General features: G+C 43.6%; 1 protein-coding gene across 1 annotated transcript in view; it reads right to left on the reverse strand.

Annotated features, from left to right (window-relative positions):
• The window catches only part of NEDD9 (neural precursor cell expressed, developmentally down-regulated 9), a 49,389-nt gene that overhangs the window by 24,318 nt on the left and 7,278 nt on the right, over window positions 1–17,793 (reverse strand). Inside the window, exon 2 of the mRNA XM_024199143.2 lies at window positions 1,914–2,360. Within this exon, the coding sequence (XP_024054911.2) occupies window positions 1,914–2,360 (447 nt within the window). The remainder of the gene's footprint in view (window positions 1–1,913; window positions 2,361–17,793) is intronic.

The following is a 17,793-nucleotide window of genomic DNA, read 5'->3' on the forward strand; positions in this document are numbered from 1 at the left end:
ATGGTCTTTATTTTTCTTAGAAAATGACTCAGCCAGAAAAATGCATATCCAGGCTTTCTAAAATCTAAGTTTAGGCAGGAATTTTAGAGGAAACAGGTGTTTTAGTGCCTCTGAGTTTGCATCCTGATAAGAAGTTTGCATTTAACAGTTGAACAGACCCAGGATTTTACATACTCATGCTGCAACCAGATATTCTTACAGAATGCCCTTTTGATTTCAGTGAGTAGCTTTGCACATGGAATGATAGCATAGTGTGGCCTCAGTTGGTCTAACTGTTTTTCAGACTAAGATTAGTTGCTCATCAAGTATGTTCTCCAAAGAGGCAATTTATCCAGGCCTCCTTCAACTGCTTTTGAAGGTGCTTAGTTATACAGCTTCAGGCAGAGGTCACTGAATGAGGCTGGTTACTATCTAGTCTCAGGGATGGGGGAAGAAGAAATGAGGTGTGATTTCCATTAATAAAACTAGTCTAATTGCTCCAATAAAGATCATATCTCCACCTGTGAAGTAAGCCAGTAGTTTTCAGATGGCAATTTCATCCACCTGCAGATCCTCACACACAAAATGATGCTTTTCTTCCAAAAAAGAATAACTTTGAAAGTCCAAACAAACCTTTCTAGAACATGAGTTGAAATGATTTCACAACTCTTTGTTCCCTTTTTTGAAAATCTACTCATTAGCAATGAAAACAAAACTATAATAAGTCAAAAGTCTCAGAAGTTTTCCAAAGGCCCTAAATGGAAAAGTCCGAGTCTAGAAAGAAAAACACCTGACCTTCTTGCCAGTATAAACTTCAAGATGAAAGTTTAAACTATGGCACCTTCTGGGCCCTCACTTCCTGCTCAAGTCTCCCTCCCTCTTCTGTCTGCTTCAGGTTAATATGCATTTATTTACCGATGGCTGTGCCAGTCAGCTGTTCTACATCATGTGAAACAAAATGGGTTTTACAACACTTTTCCTCCTTTCACCTTGGGCTGGTGCCCTGTGTCATGCAGTAGGCACGTACACTGAAGACAATTGCCAAGTTTTATATTTACTTTAGGTTTTATATTAAAGTATCCCTTCTTATCACCATTATCTGGCTTCCTGTTCTTCCAGGTAGGGACATATTGTCACCACTTAATTTTTTTTTAAAATGTCACATCCCATTGAGACCTCTCCATCAAGACAGTGCATCATAAAAACTGGGCATTTTATTTAATTACACAAGGTAAATATGGCTTGGCTAATGAGCAATACACCACACTGCCTTATGAGTTCTAAACTCTTATGTGCTAACAAGGGCAGTGGGTGGAGTCAGGGCCGACTCCAAGCACCAGCATAGCAAGCAGGTACCTGGGATGGCCAATGAAGAGGGGGGCGGCACGTCCGGCAGTTCGGCGGCAGTTCGGCGGCGGGGCCGTCACTCCCTCTGGGAGCAAAGGACCTCCTGCCGAATTGCCGCCATAGAATGAAGCGGCGCTAGAGCTGCTGCCGAATTGCCGCCGATCGTGGCTTTTTTTTTTTTTTTTTTCCCCCTCCCTGCTTGGGGCGGCAAAAATGCTAGAGCCAGCCCTGGGTGGAGTGTTATGGAGTGGATGTGCCTTGGGGGTGGGACGATGTTACCACATCTGTCACCAGCCGCTCCTCTAGGAGCAGGCCCAGAATAGTCTCCCTTTGCTGTGGAGTCTGGTGCCCATTATGCACCTGACCTTTCTTCTTGTCCCTGTGCAGCATGTGTTCAAGCAGGAAAGGGGGGGATTTGCAGGGATAAATAGCAGCCCATTAAGAAGCGAAGTGAGTGTAAACCCAGCACATCATTCTTACTCATACATTTTTAAGCCCTCAGGCTCAGTCTTTTTATTTATTACCCTACTGTTGCATAGTGCACATAACCTGCTTTGAAACAAAGATCTGAAGGTCAAGGCACCCACCTTGCTGTTGAAAGGTGAACCATCAGTACCACCTAAGCTTCTCTGCACAGATGGTGGGACTTGGTAAACATCTTGCTCCTGTAGACCATGGCCGGTAGGTACCTGGTAGATGCCCTGATTCAGATGGGAAGGTGGCACCTGGTATACCGGGTCCCAAGTTGAAGCCTGTGAGCTTGGCATTTGGTAGACTTTCTGCTGGTTATAGGCATGATGCATTGATCTTGAATTGGACGTGTCCTGGTTAGACGGACTATCCTGTACTGGGCCTATCAAAAGTTTCACCCGGTTGCCTGGAACAATGCCTTGTCGGCCATGTAAAGAGCAGAGCCACCATCCTTCCAGCCCTTCAGTGTTCTGTTCTATCACTGTCAAAATGTCTCCTTTGCGGAAGGCCAGCTCCTCTGCGCACTCTGGGACATTATCATACAAGGCTCTTGCCATAAGATTCTATAGAGAGATTGGGGGTGGGGAGGAGAGAGAAATTGAACATGAATTAGAATTTCAACAGCACCCATTCAGAGCTTAAAGCACATTCAGTTCTGGATGCATCTAGCTTCCTGGGAGGAATAAGAATTGATTTAAAAAAAGAAGTTAAATAACATGAAGAAGACACAACATGGAATTTCTCCCTCCAAAAAAACCAGGAAAAATGCCAAGTTTACATTACAGATAGCATTGCTGGGAAATCTCTCAGCATCAATAACAGCCAGGTAGAGACTATCAGAGTATACCAATAACAAAAAGGCTTTTCATGTATGCTGTTGGCCTGAACGCAGAGGAATCCAGGCATTCCTGAGTTTTACTCTCCACTCGGACACCTATTCCTCCTATTACTTTGAGCAAGTCAGGTCACTCCTCTGCCTTAGTTCCCCAATTTGTATAATAAGGGTAACAACAATACTTGCCTGCCTCACAGAGGTGTGCTGATTAACTAAATTACAGTTCGAGTCCTAGTCACCTGCAAGGAATTTTTCTAAGTGATATAATTCAGAAGATCAATTGGGAGAATATAATCTAAGGGCCTGAGTTTGTCTGAATGATCAGGGTGGTTACTGTTTACACTTACGAGCATGACAATTTTGTTATAAACCACCACTCACTGGTGCTTGTTCTTATCCAAATCTCCCTTTCCTCATTCTTTCCATAATCTCCTTTGCCATGGAATGCTGTGTAACACTTTCAGTCTTATAGAGATAAAATGTCCATTGATAATAATGCCCAAGAACTGCAGGGCAGGGCTTTTAGAGTATATCTTTGTTTCCCTCTGTGTACAATGAATATGCCTATTGAGAGAATGCTCTCTCATCATTATTATTAAACATTTATATTTCCAAAGTGTCCAGAGGCCCCAGTTAAGGTTATGGACACATTGCACTAAGTGTTGTACAAAACCATACTGTGCTGTCCTTATCCCAAAGCCCTTCCATCTAGTTATATAACTTTATTACACAAACCTAGCCAAACATATCTAAAAATATGCTGTCGCCTTTCACAGACCAAACATGCTTTCCCTCTTGCTCTCTCTTTCTGTATGCATGTCTGTCTGTCTGTCTGGCACATTCAGTACTGAGTAGTCAGCCAATGAGGTATTCAATGGAAAGTGGGCAGGCACCGTATGCTGACATTCCTGGAACCCTCACAAAGGCCCTCAGCATTTCATTTCTTGGCTCTGGTGATGTTTCCAAGTGCGCTGGCAACTACTTCTCCACGCCTGCCTGCTTTGCAGTGAAGGCAGTCGGCAGAGACAGTTATAAACTAATTGTAAGCACTTGGGAAAAATATAAGGGGTACTGTATTTGAAGGGCTGTAGTTAAAATATTTGGATGCGGTGCACATAAATGAAACCGTGCTAATTTATTGAAAGAAGGGATGTGGCTTGCTTCAACTGGCTCATGGATTTACCTTGCCTCATTTAAAAGGATGCTGACAAAGACTTTTTAATGATTGGTTTGATTTGGTGTATTTTTATCCTTCCCCTCAGACATTTCAAAGCAATTATTTTTTATCCCCATTTGTCCTCTTTTCTCATTGAGCTCCCTCCTTCCCCCATGCTTCTTAGAGAATATCCAACCTTACTTGGCTTTTCTTAGCTCAGTGCTCCCCATAGCACATGAAGGACTAACTGGGGGGTGCAGAAGACATATACATGAAGATGGGCAGGCCTGAAGTGGGTGCATGTGATTTGGTTTCATTTTTCCGAATGTGAGCTCAACTTTCAAAAGTTTGGGAACCGTTGGCTTAATTTGTCTTTTATCAGCATTATCGCTGAGGTCAACATGAAATAAGGTTTGGTCTTACCTCGGTGGACAGAACAACCATTTTAAAACCATATTGCAAATTAAAGCTACAGCACTAGTGCCAAATTCCTCCCTGGGGTAAGTCCATTCATATAATGCGCCTTTGATGCTGAGAGATTTCAGTGGGATTACTTCAGGGAGGAATTTGGTCCCTTTCTTTACAGGGCTGTAAGATTATCCTGTAGCATGGTTAGAGTTGTTCCATCTGCCCTGTTACATCACAATCCCCTGACTATAAAGATTTTTCTGTTAAGTTGGGCCCTAAGAAGTTCAGAAGGGAAAGACTCCGCTGCAGTCTATTTAATCGGATTAATCTATTATCTATCTACATGTACTTCTAATGTGCCTTTCACTGTAGTGATTAGATATCAAGTCTCAGTCCTTTTTGGCTAGCTGTGGCTGTTTAATGGGGCCTTTGAAGGTGGAGTGGTTCAAAGATGGGGAAAGAGAGGAGGAAGACTGCAGAAGGTCCACCAAAATTTCCAGAGTAAATCAAGAATAAATGACTGGCTAATCCAAAAAAACAAAACATTAAAGATTTGAGAGACCCCGATAGTTTCTATGGAACAGTATGTCGGACAAAGCCTTGAGCTGTGCTAGTATTAGAGCAGATAAAAATTCCCATGTGAAAATCTTTCTAGTTGCTTATTATCTTTTCCCTATGACCTGCTCCCCATCCGGTTAGAAATATGTTAATGTTTTCTGGGTCTGTCTCAAGTACTGCTTCATTGCAAATACTTTCCGGCCCTCACTGTCCGTGTTAACTGAGGCACCAGCAGGTCAGTTATCCTAATTTGTTGTCAGTTATTGCACACCAATGTCCTCAAGTGCTTGCAGAGATTAGCATTTTGAAAATGGCCCTCAGCAGCACCATCAGTGCCAGGGAACAATGCAGCACGTATTGACTTGCAGGGGAATATTTTCAGCCAACGGTGAATGACCATCAGGAGTTTTTGACATTCATCTAGCGCCTGCCTGTAAGTAGGTGGGCTCAGTAAGTAGTAACTGCATTGACTGCTCACTTGCCATTGCAGATATTTCCCCTGTGCCATTCCCCTCTCAGAGACAGAGCAAACCTTCCAGGTCCTGATTCTAACTCAATGGGAAGTTCTTTAGTTTCCTGGAGGGAAATAAGACATTCCCCCGGTGCTACATTCATTAGCGTATTTGGCTGTAGAAAAAATTAAGCCACTCACACAAGCGAGTAGGCAATAACTTTTGAAAATCACAGCCCTTCCCCCCGCACCAGAAGATGAAAGCTGGTTATTTATAGTTATGATGGTGTCCAAATGTTACCTTTGCTGCCCCAGGCATCAGTTACTCAGTCCTGCTCATCATCATCACCCCCCCACACATCAGACTACAAGGCTGTGCCATTTGTCAGTATACTACTTCCTGCCTGTCTCATAGTCATTTCTTCTCTGAAATCTCCTCAGAAACACAGAGGGGTAAACAAGGCACGACTGAAAATACCAACCCACAAATCCCGTTTGAAACACATTTTATTTTTATGTGCAGGGAGGGATTTCGAAGTTGCTAAACTTCCCAGGCTAAATCTTGTACTGTCTGCACATGGATGGTGCCGGGTGCAATCAATCAACACGGATTAGTGCCGCCATTTAAATCAGAAGGAGCAGATGACACTCCCTTAGAATTTAGGAACAATTTGGAGTCCATGTTTGAATTTAGCTGTTTGAGGAGCCTTATTTCATCTAGTCTGATTCAGTGCATGTGTTAGCCCATTGGGGACCCTAAGCTGGACTATTTCCCACCCACCCCCAAAACAAACACACACACACATAATTAATAAGGGGGCCCTTGAGCTGCTCAGGGCCCTGAGCAATTGCTTAGTCTGTTTATGCCTAGTGCCGGCTCTGTCTCCTGTCACAAGATGTTCTTCTTGATCTAATAATTCCAATACTGGGCAAGGTTCTGATCTCACTCACATGATCAATGCCAATCCCACTAAGGTTGGTTCCTTCCAGAATTACAGCACAAACAGACCTTTCAAGTCTTCCCTGATGGGACTCTTTGTTCTACTGTCTCTTCTCTTTGCCTCTTAGCCTACAATTCTTTACTTGCCTTTTACTTTTTAAATGAGCACATTTCAAAATACTGTAATGCTCAGTAAATTGTCCATTCAATCAGCCCATGTGAATAATAACTTCTCCTGCCGAATCAAACGATGGGAACCATCTACATGTCAAGCTGGAGATGTAAATTCCCATCTGAGGAGACATATCGGTGCTAGTTCGGATCGAGCTAGCATGCTGAAAACCGAGCGTAGCCATGGCTGTACAAGGGGCAGGAGGGACTAGCCTCACCCAATACATACCTATCCTCTTGGATGGGGGCGCACTTGGGGCAGCTGCTGTAGCTACCTTCTATTTTTAGCACACTACCTTAAAGGTAGCTTGTGCGGGTGTGTCTCTTTGAGGGGGAATTTTCACCTCCGGCTTGAAGTATAGCTATGCCCTCTATCCTTCGACTAAACCCTTCAAGAAAAAAAATCAGTCATGTAGAGGAGCTTACCAATGTCCCATTAAGGTCAACAAATCTTAAATCTTTTGGACCCAACCTGTCAGTTCTAGAGTTGAGAAACCCCTTTTGAAGATATTCTACTCCAAGCCCTCTCCTTTTTAAACTAAAAAGATGTTAGCTCAAGTACCCTGTATTATTATAAAGAAAGTATTGCAGAGAAAAAAGACTTCTTTCTGGTAGCCAGGTCCCAAACTGTGTAGGGCTTTATAGACAGGGCCGGCTCCAGGCACCAGCACAGGAAGCAGGTGCTTGGGGCGGCCAATGGAGAGGGGCAGCACATCCGGGTCTTCGGTGGCAATTCGGCGGCAGGTCCCTCAGTCCCTTTCAGAGGGAAGGACCGCCGACGAATTGCCACCGAAGAATGAAGCGGCGCAGTAGAGCTGCCGCCGATCACAGCTTTATCTTTTTTTTTTTTTCCCCTTCACCACTTGGGGCGACAAAGCTGGAGCCAGCCCTGAAATTATAGATAAAAAGCAACACCTTAAATTCTACCTGGAAACTATTTGGAAGCCAGTGCAGATTTCACTAGTGCAATATACCTTGCGCATGAAGCAGCACTTAGTAAAGAAAGTGGCAGTTGGCTTGTTAAATTTCTAAATGGTGTAAACCCACATAGGATGCATTTCTGGCAGTTTAATCTGTAGGTGTCAGAGGCATGGAAACCTGTAGCAAGGACCAAATCCAAGAGAAAAGGTTTCACCCTTCTTCTTCACAGATACAGAAAGAACCGTCTTGCCCGCAGCTGCTACATGAACACCCAGCCAAGGACATTATCTACAAACTGTGAACCTAAATGATAAATGGCAGGCATACTTAGTCCATCAGGGCATTGAACCAAGAGTGGCCATTTCTTTTGGTTGCTTTCCACAGTCGACAAGCACGAGTTTTATCTGGGTTAAGACTCAGCTAATTATCCCTCATCCAAGCCTGATAGTGTGGCTGGGGAGGGGGGAGGCAGAGTGAGGGCAGCCAGCTTCAGCAGTGTTACTAAGCATGCTTGGTCCATGTGAGCATGCTCAGTACAAGCCAACCAGCAATTCTGGGGGAGTACGTGCATCGTCTCTGGTTAAGACTCCGCTAGTTTTCCCTCATCCAAACTCCTATCTCAGCCAGACAGTGTGTAAGTCTATTAACTGCACAAGTCAGATTAGAGGTGATGAAGACATGGAACCTGATGCAAGATTCCTTTGATATCAATGGGCTTTGTTTGACCAGGCCCACAGAGCTGAATATCATTAGGACACTGTAAGCAACTTAAGTCCATTCTCCCTTACTACCCCGTTGTAGCTTCATAGGGTGTGTCTACATAGCACTTTGGAGTGAGCCTCCCGGCCCAGGTTGGCAGACTTGGGCTAGTGGGGCTTGCACTAATGCACCAGAAACAGCTGTAAAGACAGCTTTGAAGTTTCAGCTCAGGCTGGAGCTCAGGCTCTGATGTCCACCCACCTCCCCTAGGCTTCAGAGCCTGAGCTGCAGCTTCAAAGCACTGTCTCCATAGCTATTTTTAGAGCACTAGCACCTAAGTCTGTCAACCCAGGCTGGGAGCTCTCGCTCCAAAATGCTGTGTAGACATACCCTCATTCTCATTAGCAGGCGGGGTTATTCTGGGTTTAATGTAGATTTACTCCTTGGGGCAGGGATCCATGCGTGCTGGAACTAGGGGCTTGAAGTGGTTTCCATCATATACGGGGCTTACAGTTTGGTTCAATGGCTTTCAGCATCCCCGCTATACAAATTGTTCCAGGGCTTTACTTGTCTGAAGTATCAAGCACTGAATAAGTATTAATGTTACTGCCTGAAGCTTGTTACACTGAAGGCAAAGGCCCAGCAGTGGCCTCTTTATATGATGAAGGGTTAAAGAGCACATTAAGGCTACTTCCTTAACAAGTGAGAAAATCAGCTGTAGGTAGCAGAGCTGATGAGAAACTTTTCTTTGGGTTTGTTTTGTCGGGGGGTGGGGGGGCGGCGGAGAAATTGTACAAAGGGCCCTTTATATTTCTAATACAATATGCAGTAATTGTTAATGAAAGGCCAGGAGCTAAAATCCCACGTTTGAGATGGGCGCTCTATCAGGCGGCAGTGGAGAAGGGAATATATAAGGTGAAAGTGAGATCCATTGCTTTAATGATACTGTAATGAAGGCATCCAAACTTGGCTCAGCTGAGGAACCCAACTGTGCTTCCAAAAATGGAGCAGATTGCAGTCGCTCTTTGGTTCAAGGAGCAGGCTGCTCAGATCAAGATGGCGCATCAGTGTTCTCGACCTCTTTAGTAAAGCTGAAGGTCGCTGTGGGCCACGATGTAAAGCTGTGTGGGCCACTTACGGCTTGTAGGCTGTGCTTTGCACCCCCTCCCCAATGCCATAATGGTACAACAGCCAGGCCTTAACAAGTGCTCCTGGGCCCTTACAACAAACCACTGGCTGTGAAAAGCAACTCCGCCACAGGCTATGTTCTCATCGTAACAGTCCAGTAACATTGTGGTAAACCCCAGAGGCCTCAGTGGGGATCAGGGCCCTATTGTGCTAGGCACTGTACAAACGTGATGGTCTCTGCTCCAAAGAGCTTAAACTCATCTTAACCTTGGGGGTTTAAACATTGAGAGTTACCTTCCCTGAGGCTATTAAAAAAGCAGGGATGTTAGGGAAACCTTGTCCAGTCACCAGTGGGTCAAATTCTGGGCACTGGAACAGAAAGGAAGCCTGATCCTGGTGGTTGTAGCCTAGAGGTTTAGCTGGAGAATGTGCTGTAGAAGTGGCTTGGAAAAGCATGTTGGTGGCAGCTAATTAGGAGTTTTATATGAGAGACCTAAAATGTACACAGATAATTTCTGGTTGAATGCAGATTAGAATCCTGTCACCCCAAATACTGTCCATTTTTGAGAGAAAAGTACAATTTAAAAGCACTATCTGGTCAAGCATTTTGCCCATCAACAGTAGTTTCAGGATCCCTACATTCTATATAATTCCAAATAATCTCAATTTTAAAAAAAAAACTAATTATAAAATATTAAAAAATCCTCAACCCAACAGCTATTCTCGCTTTAAGACACTTAGTAGAATAGCATCCCAAACTGCAGACCTGGAGGAATTCCATCATTGTAAACACAAATGCATTTGCCAGCAAAGACAGACTGAGAGAAGGATTTGTTGTATGCTGGACTCAATAAAGTGTTTTCTTCCTTAAATTTCTGAAGAGAAACAAGACTAGGCAGCCAGTAGTTCACTTGCACAGCAAAGGCAGGTTGGAGCAGATTTTAAAAAGTTATTTAGGCACCTAATAGATGCTTACCTGTATCTTTGGGATTTTCAAAAGAACTTAGGCATTAAAACTAACAGGAGTTAGGAGCCTGGGATCTAGAAGGATTCTGCATTTGAATGGCATTACTGTGGGACCATGTATTTTTGAAACTCCCACTAGGCACCTATCTGTTTCTTTAGATACCAAAATACCATTAAAATCTGGCATGCTGTCCTTTTGATTTGTTTGTTCTTCAGAGCAGGGACGTAAGATGATGCTCTGACACTTCTGATGCACCGAAAAGGGAAAACGTGGCTAGTAGGGCTGTAACCACTAAAGAGAGGAGAAGACAAGGTGAGAGGGAGAAAACTGCGGAAGGGTCCGTTCCTTCTGCTAGCATAAACAGGGAGGATGACGTAGGTAACAAGACTGTGCTGGGTGCACACGGCCATAAAGCAAACACTGAGGAAAATAGTGAGATAATAAGCGACGTATTATGGATTAAATACAATGGGTTCTTTAAAGGCAAAGTACTATGGTGCAAATGTCACAGTGCAGCGCCAACATTTAACTCCTCACCAGGCTGTGCTAATGAATGAGGAAAAGGTTTAACCGACCACGCTTTTGCCAGAATCTCATGCTACTGTGGCGGAAATGCGTGAAAATGTTCCTGAGCACGTACACTTATGTGTACACCTGTATGCGGGCTGACTAACTTTTCTTTTTTTTATTACTGCCACCTGCATGTACACAGGGTTTATAACTATCTCTTTTCCTAAGCAAAGAAGGGCGAGACTTCTCATTTCTGTTATCAGACAAGCTACCTCAAACTCCAAACAGCCCCTTTTCTGTGTTTAGACAGTTGCAGGAAAAGGGAAAGAAAACAGAAATAAAGGAATGACGTGAGTGTCTACGCACAACCGATGGCTTTCATTTGACCAGATAATTTTTAATCTCTGATAACATGATTTTATATTGAGTCTCCTGTTTTTTTGGTTTGTTTGGGTTTTTTTTCAGTATCTCTTGTTTCTGCTTCAAGTCACAAAGTAAATTTCAGGGGTCTGATGTTAGCTTCAGGAACCCAGCATTTATGTTACACTGCCCCTTATATAGTGCTGTGAAGCATAATCACAGTGTCTTTGTCTCACTCCTTCTCCATCAGAGCAGGGGCAGAGGGGGGGAACCAAGTGGAAAATGCAATACCGAGTGTCCTAAAATAAACGACTTAGAAACAAGCAGTGCCGAGGCCCACTCAGAACACACCAGTAGAGAGAGACGATCATGCTGTATTGTGCTTGTTGACAAAGACCAGCTTCAGTCTCAGAGTTATCAGGCAGTTTTGCATCAGTTCTTTTTTAACTTCTGCCTCCCTGCCCATTTCCTTCATCACTGCCCTAGGATAAAGGAGCTATTGTACTGAACTTTCAAGGAAGAAAACTATTGAAGCACTGTAGGTAACAAGTCTATCTGTAAGAAACTGGGTTTTATTGGGGCTATTTCTTCTGAGACACTAAAAAGAATCATTTGGCTCTCATGGACTTTAAGGCCAGATGGGACCATTATGACCATCTAGTCTCAAACTGTGGGTCAGGACCCCAAAGTGGGTCGTGACCCCATTTTAATAGGGTCGCTAGGGCTGGCATTAGATTGCTGGGCCTGGGGCTGAAGCCGAAGCCCTAGCCTCACCGCTCAGGGCCAAAGCTGAAGCCCAAGCCGCACCACCGGGGGCTTCAGCCCAGAGCAGCGGGGCTTGGGCTTGGGCTTTGGCTTTGGCCTCCTCACCCGGGGCGTTGGGGCTCAGGCAGGCTCAGGCTTCACTCCCTCCTCCTGGGGTCATGTAGTAATTTTTGTGGTTAGAAGGGGGTCGCGATGCAATGAAGTTTGAGAACCCCTGGTCTAGTCTGACCTCCTGCACATTGCAGGCCTCAGAATCTCACCAACCCATTCCTGTACTAGACCCCTAACCTCTGGCTGAGTTACTAGAGGGATTGCGGCTCAGTATGTGGTAAACTTGTTATGAAAAGAAGGTGAGGTAGTGCTGCAAGCTATGTAGGTACAGGAGACAACACTTACAGACCTGAGGTGGTTTGAGTATACTATGGTTTTCTGCCACCAGTATCTCAAAGTCAGACCTTCTGCCTCAGGGGAGGTTTTCTGCTTGCCTTCCCGAGTGAGGGACAGACAGTGAGTGTAGCAATCACAGCTTCTGGTATGTATGTGTGCATATAGACACACGGGCAGGCATATGGACACCTAGGTGCGTATTCACCTAGGTAAAGAATTGTAAAATGGCCTAGAGGCCAACAAAGAAGGGTTTTGTAAATGCCTTTCTGTCCCTTAGTTGGACTGGCTGCTATCCTGAGGTGTAAGCTGCTGTATGGAGGGAGGGCTCCCTTGGCTCAGAGAGCTGGTAACAAAAGGGAGAGACAGTGTGCATAGGCTTCACAGCACCAGCCCACTGCCCTGCTTTTCTACCTCTCTCACTTTATGCCACAAAAACAATAAATGTGATATTTAAAAAGAGACTCTTCCCCCCCCTCCCCCCGGTGAAGTGGTAGCAACCAAAATAATTAGAAGTCTTGTTAGCTGAAATTAAGGCATTTTCCTACCATAGTTTGGGAGCGTTGGTTTTTTATTATTATTATTATTATTATTATTATTATTTTTTAACTGCTAATGAAAGTGAGGGTCTCCTAGCACCAGCCTCAGCCAGGCCTAATAAGGGAAGGTCTTCAGTCCTAAGTACCCTGCCATTCCATTCCTGTGCATCTTTGGAGCAGTCATGCTACAGTATGCCAATTTGTCTGGAGGTTATGTGATGTGGAAAATCTTTGGTCTGCAGAGGAGAAAGGCAAGTGTATTATTTCAATGTTCCACTGAGCTGTCCCAGCCCTTTGTCTCGGCTGAAAGGTCTACATTTCAGAGACTACTCTGGACTGTAGGAGGTGTGTGCATTTTGTGTGGTGTGTGTGACCAGTTGCTGAGATGGCAGGGGTAAAAACTGGAAACAAACTCTCTTTAATGGCAATATTATGGTATATAAAAAGGTGGATTACAGGGTTAGGTGTTTTTAGTTTACCTCCTGCTTTTTCCTATTGGCATGTTGGGCCAAATTCACTGCAGGCCCAACACCCATTGACTTCAATGGGAGTGGCAGGTGGTCAGCTCATAGGATGATCAGGCCCCAGAGGTTTCACTCTGGCATGTAAGATGTTGATGTGGCTCCATGAATGGATCCCAAATGGGGATTCAAATTTAGGGTCCAATCCTGTGAGGTAACTGAGCACCCTTAACAATGAAGGGCCTGTGTCCCAGTCCTATAATAAAAGTAACTCCATGTCAAAATAATGGGAGCTATGCCTGACCTGCAACACACACTTCATTGGGCCCTAGGTGTGGAGGGCATTTAGCACCTTGCAGGGCTGAGCTCTTTGAGGGTCTAGTAAAAAATCTGTGGCTCAGATAAGTCAGATCTTGGTGGTAGTTTCCAGAGGAGGGTGTAATGCACAATGATGAAAGCCATCCACTGGGGAAAGGGAGGGAGATACTGAAAGGAGAAATAAGGAGAGTTTCAAACCGAGGATGGGAAAGCGCACTAGTGCTTTACCCTGTGTGAATAAAATACCTCATTGTTCTCCGCTGAGTTGGTTCAACAGCAACATATTTCTGTGTTTGATGTTTTCAGCTGGACATGTGATTTAAAAAAAAAAAACTCTTCCACTTTCTGGTTAAATTGTAATGCCCTGTAAATGTAACTATATTTCTGGAGGAGCAATAAACCACATCTCTACATCATCTAAGTGAACTGGAGGAGGTGGGGTTTTTTGTTGTTTTTGCTTCTCAGACTGTGATAAGGAAACTTGGGAAATCTGGCCTAAAATTTAAATGCCTAAATAAGGAGCCAAATCGTCCCTTTTAATTTTTGCTCTGGAAGGGGTAAAAGTAGCCGAAAGGCCACTAAAATGGCATCAAAGCCTGCCAGATGCGAAGGAAGGGGAGTTCAATTAACATGGAGACAGCTCTTCCTCTCACCACATAGCATGCCCTCTGCATGGATTCTATGCAATTGGGAATCTGCAGGTCATGGCTGGGTAAAAAAGTGACCTAGTGAGGGTAATGCTGTTTTGTGTGTCATCAAGGAAAATAACAACGAGTTAATGCTGACCCCAATACCGTTAACATCTGTGGGCTCCTGATCTGTGTTTTCAAACCTTCTTAGAGATGGGGTAGAAGCCAGGCTTAGCTGTTGATGGTATAATTCAAGATGAAACAGTGCTTTCAGGTGGAGAGAAGAGCCCACACCATCTATGTAAATGTGAATTTCTCACCACATTTTCCTGTAGAGCTCTGGAAAATCAGCAACATTGGAGCAACATGTCCCTGCTCACTCTGTGGGAAGGCAAACTGCAGCTTTTGTCCTGACTCCAAAACCAGGCCATTTTTTGGGAAACTCGGTCAATGTTAATAACTCAAAGTTTTCTACATATCTTTTCCCTACCTGTTGTTTTTTCCCAAAGGGCGGTGATCTAGCACTATGATTTTAAAAGGGCTTTTCAAATCTGCCCAGTGACCAGTATGCATTCCGCAACATCAACAAAAGAACAAAAAACAAAAACAGCACCACACCAAGCAAACCATACAGCATAAGTGATCTCACTCTGACTAAACCCCACAGCCGTAAAAAATAGAAGTATGTGGAAAACGTAAACTCTTTCCCTCAGGCAGTCAATTACTTCCTTAGTTAAAGGAGACTGGATGTTGCATGTTTATGGGTAAAAGGAGTAGAGCAGAAAAACAATGAGAGAGAGAAGAAAAACCCAACCCTGAAATCTGGCTTAAGTTTTGAAACTTTCCACTTGCAGGCATTTGCAATACGTCTTTTCCCAGACAGACTTACACTTTCTCTGTACAACTTGTTAGGGAAAACCATTACAACATGGTGGACACCAAATTGGTTATAACACTCATTTTGAAGTGAAGGCCAAACATTAACTGGGTGGTTCATTATGTCCAAGTCTTTAGTGCAGTTTGGGGACCTTTTTTATATTGCAAATGTGGTGTCACAAGGGTGGGAGACAAACTGTGTCTTAAATGGGGTTCTCCAACACAGTTGTACTGTAGATGAGGCCTAATATTGCTTGAACAATAAAGCACTCAGCTATTACTATGGTTGTGAGGACCATATAAATGCCTAAATAGACAGAGAGATAGAAGGCACATGCACATATAATGTAATATAAACAAAAATATAAGGAGGCCCAGGCCTTCTCTCAGTTACAACAGTACAACCTCACTGAATTCAGTAGCATAGCACCAGTATAACTCAGAGTAGAGTTGAGCCAAATTAATGATACACAAGTTAATACAGTGCATCAACACAAAGAAAAATCCACTAGAAGATCTCTTCTTGGCAAGTGCAATAGTATCTTAAAAATCCTAGGCAACTGATTGGTTATCACCGGCATTTTAACTCAATGTAAACTTACTAAGAAAAGTCATACAAACCCAGCTATTGCAAAGTACATGTCAGACAGGCAAAGGATACATTTTGTTGTTTTAGCTTCTGGATAAAGAGTTGTGCATTGAAGGGGGTTTCTGAATTTTCATGGTCTGTTTTCCTTACTGAGCAAGATGACATTCATTGGGAAACAAGATTTATTCCCAGGCCACTTTGACATTCCCCAGGACCCATTGTCTCCACATGATTCACAGGGTTGTTCCTGCTGAAATTTCAACCTCTCAGTGAATGGGGCATGTTTAAGAAAAGGCCTCTGATGGGCTGATTGCATTCCTGTAGAGTAAATCCATTATTACTGCTTTTCCTTTTCAGGGCAGGCTAATCCAGCCTGACTATGAATGAACTGGTTTTAAAATAAATACATAAATAAAAAGGCAGGCGTGGGTTCCAGTCCTAGAGAAGGGAAAAATATACAATTTTTGTCATCCTGTACAACTGTTTCTGGGACTCTGAACTGCAGCTTTAGCTGTCCCATTTCCTGACAAATACAAGGCACACCCAAAAGTGCACTAGGGAAAAACTAACTCCTTAAAAATGAGGGTAATTTCCACTACTATTAAAGTCTAGACAAAGGGGGGAAAAGCAAAGGGCCATTCTGCAAGAGCAGCCTGTGATAGGCAGCAATATTCAAGAGTCAAATTCTCTGCTAGTGTAAATTGGTCCAACTCCATTGACATTCATGGAGCTTCATCAGTTTACACCAGGAGAGAATTTAGCCTAATATCTCTAAATCCAGCTTTAATTAGCAATAGCAGAAATTGTGTTTAAGGTATATATTATTCACCACTGTTTGCTTTGCTGTACACACACTGACGCCTCCATAGTATGTCTGTGTGATAGTTCCTACTGAAGACCTAATATAAAGCATCTTGTAATCACAGAAAGATACCCATCCATCAGATGAAAATTTCAAAAGTGCCTAAGTGACTTAGGGTGAAATTTTAGAAGCGACTTAGTCATCCCATGGAAAATCAATGGGATTAAAACCCCTAAGTACTTAAGTCACCTTGAAAATGTGACTTAGGCTCCTAAATTGCTTTGGAAAAAATTACCTGGCATCAGTTTTGTTAAAGGGTTGTTTTAATGGCCCTAAACCAGCTAGTAATAGTGATATTATGGTAATCATAAGATACTGTGGTTTGATTATGTCACGGAGGTCGCAGAAGTCACGGAGTCCATGACTCCGTGACATTGGGGACCATGCCGGCAGCAGCCCAGCCTCCACGGGTGGCAGGGGACCCCTCCCAGCCACTGGGCAATGGGGTTCCTGCAGCTCCCAGCCACTGCTGGACCCTCCTCCCTCCCCATTTTGTCAGGGATGTTTTTAGTAAAAGTCAGGGACAGGTCACGGCTTCCATGAATTTTTGTTTATTGCCCATGACCTGTCCCTGACTTTTACTAAAAATATCCATGACAAAATCGTAGCCTTAGTCAGGCTGAAAGGTGAATTGTCAAGTTGGAGGGAGGTTACTAGTGGAGTTCCTCAGGGATCGGTCTTGGGACCAATCTTATTTAACATTTTCAATAATGACCTTGGCACAAAAAGTGGGAAAGTGCTAATAACATTTGTGGGTGACACAAAGTTGGATGGTATTGCTAATATGGAGGAAGACTAGAATATCATGAAAGAAGATTTGGATGACCTTGAAAACTGGAGTGATAGAAAAGTGATTAAATTTATTAGTGCAAACTGCAAGGTCACGTACTCTGGGACTAACAACAATTTTTTTTCTATAAGCTGGGGACATAGTTAAAACAACAGATGAGGAAAAAGACCTGAGTGTATTGGTCAGTCACAGGATGACCAATATGATGGGGCCTTGAAAAAGGCTAATGCAGTCCTAGGATGCATCAGGCGAGGTATTTCCAGTAGAGACAGGGAAGTGTTATTACTATTATATAAGGCACTGTGAGACCTCCTTTGGAACAGTGTGTGCAATTCTGGCCTCCCAGGTCTAAGAAATTTGAATTCAAACTGGAACAGGTGCAGAGAAGGGCTGTTAGGATGATCATAGGAATGGAAAACCTACCTTATGAGAGGAAACTTAAGAAGCGTGGCTTGTTTAGCCTAACCAAACAAAGGCTGAGGGGAAATATGATTGCTCTCTATAAATACATCAGAAGGATAAACACAAGGGAGGGAGAGGAGTTATTTAAGATAAAGGACAATGTTGGCACAAGAACAAATGGATATAAACTGGCCATCAACAAGTTTAGGCTTGAAATTAGATAAAGGTTTCTAACCATCAGAGGAGTGACATTCTGGAACGGCCTCCTAAGTCTGTT

Source organism: Terrapene carolina, unplaced genomic scaffold (genome assembly GCF_002925995.2).
Source record: "Terrapene carolina triunguis isolate 2854851 unplaced genomic scaffold, T_m_triunguis-2.0 Scaffold58, whole genome shotgun sequence".
Taxonomy (NCBI): Eukaryota; Metazoa; Chordata; order Testudines; family Emydidae; genus Terrapene; species Terrapene triunguis.